The sequence below is a fragment of the Volvox carteri genome (assembly GCF_000143455.1).
Source record: "Volvox carteri f. nagariensis unplaced genomic scaffold VOLCAscaffold_24, whole genome shotgun sequence".
NCBI classification, from domain to species: domain Eukaryota; kingdom Viridiplantae; phylum Chlorophyta; class Chlorophyceae; order Chlamydomonadales; family Volvocaceae; genus Volvox; species Volvox carteri.
In genome coordinates, this window is record NW_003307567.1 from 600,086 (window position 1) to 608,780 (window position 8,695).

An 8,695-nucleotide genomic window follows, 5' to 3' on the forward strand; every position below is an offset into this window, starting at 1 on the left:
AAATTGCTAACCACTAAAAGGAGTGGAAATCACCGCAAACTGTCAAGAACCACAGGGCCATCTGCAAATACCTTGATCGGCCGTGAGCGTGCATGATGCTTAGCGCCCTTGTGCCGTGGCTGCGTGGCGTTGCAAGCGACGTTGCGAGTGGCGGCCTGGATAGCGAACATTCTGTGTTCGGCAAATTCAAGTTGCACGTAAAAAATGGACAGTGCTCGTGTACCGGCTGCTTTAGTCACTACAAGCGAGGAAGATTAACGGTGTGTTTGGATGGTTAATAGCCTTCACCGCACGCCACGTGGGCCCTATCAGCACAGTTGAAAAATTTTCACGACTTTACCAGGGAGGCTTTCGTTGGTACAGGAGTAACTTTCTCCTCTTCTCTCATTACATATTGACTTGCGGCGTATGCCGGCTTCTTTATCGAGGGAAACTGAGTCGCGCATGCCAAGTCATCGTCTCGACTCTGCTCCTCTACCGCTTCTACACGTAAAAACATGTTAATATACAATACTTCGAGGTTCCACCCGTTGAAACCGCAAGATGAAGCAATTGCTTCAACATTTAACCGCACGCTAAGAGGAGCAACTTGCCTCGTCCCAGCCGATGCTATTACATACACCTTTCTCGAGTCACTAGCAGCACAGAGGCAAGGCTTTGCATGCACTCTGTTATATCATTTCCTCAGCTTGAGCACCAGCAAAACATTTACCAAGTCAGGCACGCACGTTGCACAGCCACAAAAACCATAAGACCTCCATAACACCTCCTCCTCCCGTTCCCAAGTCAATCCCGTCAGAAAAGCATCACCCCCAAACAACACTAGGTCGCAAGAACCCTGATGGCGGGATAGCAGTAGCCATTACGCACGTTCATCACCGATTCATCACCGATTCAGCGCCATTCCATCCATTGCGGAACAACACCCTAACTAATGCCAGGAAAGCCCACAAACGTTCCAGAAACGTCCATCCATGCCCCCTTAGGCGCCCGTTCATGGCCATGCAGTCAGCACATTTACACCCGCTCAGCCCGCATCATCTCAACGAACTGCTCGAAGCAAATGTCGGCGTCGTGCGGCCCGGGGGAAGCCTCCGGGTGGTACTGGATGGTCATGGCCTTCTTCTCCTTGTACACCATACCTGCAAAAGCACAGTACGTCCACCAGCAGCACCAAGGAACACTCAGCCCAGTTGTGCAAAAGAACAACTGGATAGAAAACGAAAGAGCGCTCAAAAACACAGTTGAAAGGGGAAACTCAGGCAGACAGACAGACAAGTCCTCCAGCATTGCAGCATCCCGGCACGAGATAATATAAAGGAAAGGGAGGGAAAAGGGACCACCACCTTCCCCGCTACCACTCCCTAGCTCACCTGCGCATGTCCCGTCGTTCAAGTTGACGTGGGTCACCTCCACACCCGCGGGCAACGTAGCCGGGTCAACAGCGAAGTTGTGGTTCTGGGCCGAGATTTCAACACGGCCTGTACGGCGCACGCGCACGGCATACACATCGTGGTGAGCATAGCCCCAGATCACGGCAACGGCGCGTCAGAGAGAGCCCGCCACGCCGTAATTAGGGGCGGGAAGCGCTTACGCCAAAACGTATCCTGGATGGTAATGGCTTGTGATCACAGATGCGGAAACAGACACAGGCACACGGCCTTCGTCGCCAGTTCCTACAGTCCACATTTCCCCCACCTGTGGGCATGTAGCGGATGGGGTGGTTGCCTCCGTGGTGTCCGAACTTGAGCTTGAACGTCTTGCCACCGAACGCCTGACCAAGAACCTGGGGACGGTACAGAACACAGCAGCGACAGCAACAACATCACGGGGCACAGTCGCTGCAGGGTGGGGAGATGGGCACGGAAGTCTCGCACAAAAGCAAGGTGTGTAGAGGTCACCGGGGGTAACGGGCGACAGATTTTGAAACCGATACACCTGGCGGCCGACTGAATCGAGCGAACCCTAAGTCATAAAATGATGTGATGATGACGACGACGACGACGATGCAAGCAGCAAAGGATCACAACTCCGCCGACACTGTTGGAAGTGACAGACACTCATATACAATGAATGTGACAGCAGTAATAGAACCCGGGGGGTCCGTGGCGTTCTGCTTAGTCCAACAGACAAGTCAACTACCGGAACCATTAAAAGCCATGATGCAACTGTATGAAATAAATCTAAAAGCATCTTGGGGACAAAAAAAGGAGGGCGGCGGCGACGCTAAGAGACATACGCACACCACACGAATCGGGGTCGCGGGAGTACTGCTACCCTTACAGTCTCAAAAGTAATCATTCCTCCAGGCAACCGGCGCCTTCAGGCGTGCTTGGAACAGCGGGAGCTCGACTCACCTGGTGGCCCATGCAGATACCGAACACGGGTTTCTTGCCCAGGATGGCCTTGGCGTTGTCCACGGCGTAGGGGGCAGCCGACGGATCACCCTGAACACATCCGAGGCGGGGCAGCAGGATATGGGGGAGTGAGAGATGCAAGACGATTATGACGATGAGCTAGTTGTATGAAGTTACCATGTACTTAAAAATCTTGTATATGACGCACGGCTGCAAGCTGCGTCCGGCAAAAGCAGCGTCGAGTTGAGAAGAAGAAAGACAAAAGCAGAGCTTTCAGTAGCAAGGGAGGACTTCACACAGGTGGTTGACGGCTATTAAGAGCGAGATCCGTGATATCCCATGACTGGCTGGCCTACGTATCGTACCGACCTCCGCGCGAAAAATATCCGCAAATACATCCCCGCAGATCTTCCCACCTGATTAGTAGGACATACATACCGGGTACTACCCCGTTCACCCCAAAATCCCCAACCTTCACCAACCGGCCTGCCCACGACGCCCAAACCAACATCGTTTTTCCCTCAATAACACATAGGGCCCCGCCCCAAGTAGACCCAGCCAAACCAAACCGGGGCTGCTCACCGGGCCGTTGCTGAAGAAGACGCCGTCCGGGTTCATCTTGAGCACCTCCGAGGCCGGGTAGGTGGCGGGCACCACCGTGATGCGGCAACCGAAGGAAGCCAGGCGGCGGAGAATGTTGGTCTTGATGCCGAAGTCGTAGGCAACCACCTGTTGAGGTAACAAGTTGGTGAGGGGCAGGCCAGCGCGGCGCGGAGTTGAGGGTCGAGGGTATCCGCACCAAGCGCGGGTCGGCGGGTAATGAGCGAGGCGGGGGGAGTAATTGCCGATGCAGCCGGGGTGGGGGGAAGAGTGTTGGACGTCGAGTGCGCGAGAAAGCGCACGCAGACACTCAGAAACCCCTCGTTTTGTGATATAATTGGAGAATAGGATGGGGAAGGTACGAGGAAGGGGGGAAATGTGTACAAAAGGATCAACCGCCGACGTCCAAAACAACGAAGGGGAGGGGGGAAGAGGTAGACAACGGGGACAATAAGCCATCGGTTCGCTCTCGAAGCGGTGCACCATCACTGTTAGAAATATCAGCAGCAGCAGTAGCAGTAGCGGTCCGATCATCGCCGCCGCCGCCGCCGCTGCAGCAGCAATAGCCGGAACTAACGGGGCACCCCCTTGGAGCTCCTCATCATCATCATCCCCACATACCCGTACCCCAAACCCTGCCGTGCCATGCCGCGGCCGTGTCGTGCTGAATTATCAAGGCCCACACTACACCGCACACCGAGGCAGAACTCCTATCCCGCGACAGCTCAAAGCCTTCACAACCTTGAGACCTCCCAAGGCACCACCCGGTCTGGGGCCCCAGGCACAGATCTTCCGAATGAAAGGTCTTAAGCCGTCTCTCCTCCGTCAACACCACAACCCCATGCACCAATCAGCTCTTCATGCAGTACATTGCCATCCCGGGCGGGTCCTAAAACACCCTAAGCTACCCCTAAGCTACTCTCTCCATGTGCCGCACTACCCAACGCGACCAAGTCCACCACACTAGACTGGAGTCACTGTTCGTTCCCTCAACAGCCCTTAGCAGTAAGACGACGACAGCAACGGCCACCAACACCACCACACGGCCCACACTCTTATCAGACCCGGGAGAGGAGCAGCGGCAGCGAACCAGTGGAGCGCTCAAGGGCAATGAAGGCGGGTATGAAAACAGGTGGAAACGGCCCCTTGTATTTCTTCGTCTCATAAGGAGAGGAAAAGAGCCGGAGCCAAGGCAGGGGTAAGATGGAAGATAATAAGCAGTGGACCCCAGGGCTGCAACAGCAGCCCCGACAAGAAAGTAAGAAACACTACTGCGTCCGCCCTCTTGCCCCAGCCAAACCAACCGTCAACCTAACAAGGGCCAAAACCCAGGACCACACACTCGTGGTGCTCAAAACCGAATGGAAGCCCTCCCAAACCCGACAGCCTGCCCCCCCCCGGCCCACACCCGATGCGTTGACCCTCAACGCGCAACCTCCTGACTCCTTCATTTACTCACCCAGCCCCTCCTGCCTGGCCTATCCCGCCATTCCCTGTCACCACTATGTCACTGGTTCCCAGTCTTGGGCCAACCCAAACCAAACGCCATTTTCCAACACCCTGCCCACCGGATTGGCCCCACCCGCTCCCATCCTAGCCACGATCCATACTGACCTAGTCCGCCGACACTGCATCCCCTCCCACCTCGGCAGTATCGCGACGTCGGCAGTATCTTTATCGGTGTTACATATAACACCCCCCCGCTTTCCTTCAGCTTGCACTACTGTTGCTGCTGCTGCTGCTGGCGGCACTGCTGATGGTCTGCTGAACATGGAGACATCAGGGATGCGTGGATGAAGGCAATCGGAAACGGCCTCCAAAGGAGGCGCCCCATCAGATGCAGAAAAAAGTGCCCCACACATCTCAATGCCCCAAATGCAAGGACTTCATCATCCCGGGGTCATGCCGAGCCCTAAGAACGCCGTAAGGGTCGGCATGACCCCGGCATGATGACCGTAGTACCCGGCATGACGTCACCGTCACATGAACCTGGGCATTTGGGTCACGTGATGTTGCAGTCCGGTGCTTCTTTTCAACCCAGACTCTCTTGCCCTCCTCGCTGCCTCAATGGCGGCGCAGGACGCGACACATACCTATCCGAGTAGCTGCTTCCCTCAAAAAGTCCCTCCCTCCTGCCATGATCGGGCCCCCTCCCCGTAAACGCCTCTTTGCGAATGGTTATCGTTTTTATTAACTACAGCATCCCTAAAAATAATTCCAGGCAATCGCATCTAATTGTGAGATGCGGTAAGTGGTTGTATTTTAAATTGGGTGACTTACGTGATATGGTCCGTGCTGCTTCGAGAGCTTCGTGCGGCCGTTGAACTCCCACTCCTCCGTCGTGCCCTTGCCCCACTCGTACGGCTCTGTACACGACACAACTGACAACAGGTCCTTTCCAACGATCGTCCACGACTTAGCCATGTTGACCAGTTCCTCGTCTGACTTGGAGGCATCCGTGGTAACGACGCCGACCAGGCATCCAGTCTCGCGCAGCACCTTGGTGAGCGCGCGGGTGTCAAGGTTCGCAAGCCCAATCACATTTTCCTTTTTGCAGTATGCGTCAAGGCTCATCTTGGAGCGATAGTTCGATACCACGCACGAGAGGTCGCGGACGATGATCGCCCCCAGATGACACTTGCTAGATTCCACGTCCTCTGCGAGATGTACGAGACATAATTCTTATCGTCAATATCAGCAATTAAGACACATGAGAAGGTGAGGCGATGAGCTGCGCCGCACTTGGCACGGCTTACCATAGTTGATCCCGACGTTGCCGATGTGAGGACACGTGAAAGCGACAAACTGGCCTTTGTAGGACGGGTCCGTCATAATCTCCTGGTATCCCGTCAAGGATGTGTTGAACACGACCTGCGAATCCAACGTGACACAGCTTGTGACCTATACCGACTAGGGCATGTCGGGACCCACGTTGTAGGCTCATCGGCGGCCCCTAACCGCTGCAACTAAGCTACGTCACGCGCTAACCTCCGAATTATATCTTATCATCTTGTTTTACGTATTAGAACCTCGCAATCGGGCTCCGCTTGCCGTCGGCACACCAACCCTAGTTGTAGGTGATTGACGCCCTCACCTCGCCTATCTCCGTGCCGCTCGCACCAAACGCCGTCGCGTGCCATACTGAGCCGTCTTCCAGTACCAGACGTGCATTCTTCTTTGGGAATGGTGAAGTAGCGGCTTCTGCGCGCACGACGACGGTGCGCACCCTGCCGCCGCTTAGGGCTGCGGCTCTGCGGAAGCCATGGCACGTCCTCCGACCAGCAGAACGCCCAGTTACTGGCGTCGAGACTACTTGACGGCTGCAGGGAGCATGCAAGTCCGCAACACCGTAGGCGGCGCTGCGACCTTGCAGTTTTGTTTGCAAGCTTTGCATTCTTCACGTCTAATTACGTCTGTGTCCCTATTTGAATCGTATCACATCACCTTGCGTTCCAAAACACTTTATAAGGCACATGGCACTCAAACGAATTTCGCTTTCGTGAGGTTGTACGACAAGGTACCGGATATGAAATCACGAGCTGCAAAACTGTGTGAAGTTAAGATATGATGAAATTTACAGTACTGTCCGTCTGCTACACAGGAAGTCGACCGCGTAGTCAAGGTGGTCAGTCATCACGTGTCAATCAGGACCTTCAGGTTGGATACAGCTCGTAACTGGGCCAAATTATGCCTTCATAGCCTCGGTCCTTCATAATTATTAGCTGGGTCAGCTGGTAACGCTTGATCCAACGGCACTGCCAAGAATTCACGTGCTGCTTTACATCTGCAGCGTTAGGAAGGGATCTATCCACGCTACTTTCGCTCCATCGTCCATCAGTTCAGTCTGATGCTGCCATAGGAAAGACCCTTGCACAGAAATGCCAGCTTTTTCCCCTGCCACTCTTCCCCGTCTTGGTCAACGGACTTCTGGTCACCGATCATTGACCACAATACAACTGTGCGTCACGACCTTCATACGCGTCCCTCTTACAAGTCGACTCCTCGACGTGCCATCCTTCTTGGGTTTATTCAATATCTGCAGTAGGATTCGTACTGCCGAGCTCTACATCAAACCCTTGCAAACACCCTGCAAATCCCTGGGGGGATCCCCACATCAAGTACCTGCAACCGCACACGCACAAAGCTTCTTGCTGAGACACACATACCTACAAACGTTTTTGATGATACACCAAAAAATGTACCACATCAGGGCGTGGCAATTACCCCAAACCGCCAAGGAAAAAGCCAACGACTAACAGTCTTGCAACGGCAGCCTGAAGCAGGGCGACCCGCGCTGGCTCCAGTTTCTCTTTCCTCCTCTGCTTTGTACGACATGTCGGTAATAGTAGTGTACTGGTAATGTCGGCACAAGCGGTGAAGCATGAGGGAAGGAGAGGAGAAAGAGAGACACCTAAGCTGTGTGTGTATTCCCTTCGGAGCATAAAACTCCCTGCTCCAAACACACCAACCCCATGTCATTACACACTTGCTGGCATGCAGCTTCCTGCGTTAAGACAGAAGAGAAAGGTCAGCTTCTCTTTCAGTTTGTACGGCAATGGCATCATCGGAGACACCTGTTGTGGCACCTGACAACACACCGGACACGGACACGAGTGCAGCCTAGCAGCAGCCAGAACAGAATACACTAAAACACACACGCATGCACACACATCATTATTTTTATAACACCAGGTCATCTGCGGCGCCGCGCCGCAAGGCGATACCGTTAACAACACCGTCAGCCGGGGCCCCCGGCCTTCATTGCCAATCCTAGACAACCCAGGCACGAACACCCCACACCGTGCCCGCCTCACGCAACGCAAACCAGCCAAAACAATTTGACCGCAACAAACCGCAAAAACCTCCACACCTGGCCGCACCCCGCGTTTCTGGGCGCTTCCTCCGGCCCCACTCCCTCACCTCACCTCAATTACACCTCAACGATACCCACTAACAGCGCCTCCAGTCAAACCCCCTCCCCCGATTACCCGCTTCCTACTCCCACTGCATTGCCGTACAGCTGCTTCCTCAGAGCCCTCACAGCTGCAGCAAATCCGTACCCCTGTCCGCCACCTCCTTCACGGGGGGCCGGGCCAGAAACAACACCGAAGCGAACAGTGACCCACGGGCCGCTAGAACCGCCGCCCGCTGGCCGTCGACCATCTGCAGCGTACGGCAGCCCTCCGGGAGACCCAGGTACCAGGCGTTCTCGTCCAATTGGTCGTACGTTTCCGGGGCCTTATCCGCTACCAGGATGCCTGGGCCCTGCAGCCGCCGCTTGTCGTCGTCCGTCTTGAGGTGCGTTGTCGGTTAGCGGTTGGGCAGTTGGGTGAGGTTGGCTCTTGGGTCTATAATTTTGATGTTTTACTGAATTTTGGGTGCTAGGCACGCAGCCTTCCCGTCCTACATCTATATTTATACCTTCAACCCAAAGATACCTCGCGTACGTGTGTGTGTGTGTGTGTGTGTGTGTGTGCACATTTGCTTGCTTCTGTGTACCGGGCCCTCGTGTTCCCTCCGCCCTCCCTTTCCCCGGCCTCCCTGGGTTGCCTCCAATATTCTCCCCGGCCCCACCCACATCCCCATCCCCACCAGCCCCCAGGGTCCCCCCCTCGCTCTCTCTCCCTCCTGGGTGTCGGCAGCGCTCCCTTTGACTTCTCCATCATATGACCTAATCCCCATCCACCCCTCTTCCACTCTTCCTCATCCCCTCTTTTTCCCCGACCCCCACCTCCAAA

General features: G+C 55.0%; 1 protein-coding gene across 1 annotated transcript; it reads right to left on the minus strand.

The window, feature by feature from the left end:
• Positions 1-373: 373 nt before the first annotated feature.
• Positions 374-6,409, minus strand: VOLCADRAFT_81499 (uncharacterized protein). Its single transcript, XM_002951549.1, has 8 exons — positions 6,052-6,409; positions 5,714-5,828; positions 5,238-5,614; positions 2,940-3,086; positions 2,358-2,447; positions 1,699-1,786; positions 1,374-1,481; positions 374-1,142 (listed from the first exon to the last, which is right to left on the minus strand). The coding sequence occupies exons 1-8, from the start codon at positions 6,349-6,351 to the stop codon at positions 1,018-1,020; spliced, it is 1,350 nt and encodes a 449-aa protein (XP_002951595.1). The 5' UTR covers positions 6,352-6,409; the 3' UTR covers positions 374-1,017.
• Positions 6,410-8,695: the final 2,286 nt, after the last annotated feature.

Excerpts from the sequence above, each read along its gene's own strand:
- VOLCADRAFT_81499 (XM_002951549.1), bottom strand. The coding sequence starts at position 6,351 with ATGCAAAGCTTGCAAACAAAACTGCAAGGTCGCAGCGCCGCCTACGGT. Across the intron at positions 3,087-5,237 it reads AGCAGCACGGACCATATCAC|GTGGTTGCCTACGACTTCGG; the intron begins GTAAGTCACCCA and ends TTACCTCAACAG. Across the intron at positions 2,448-2,939 it reads TCTTCTTCAGCAACGGCCCG|GGTGATCCGTCGGCTGCCCC; the intron begins GTGAGCAGCCCC and ends GGATGTGTTCAG.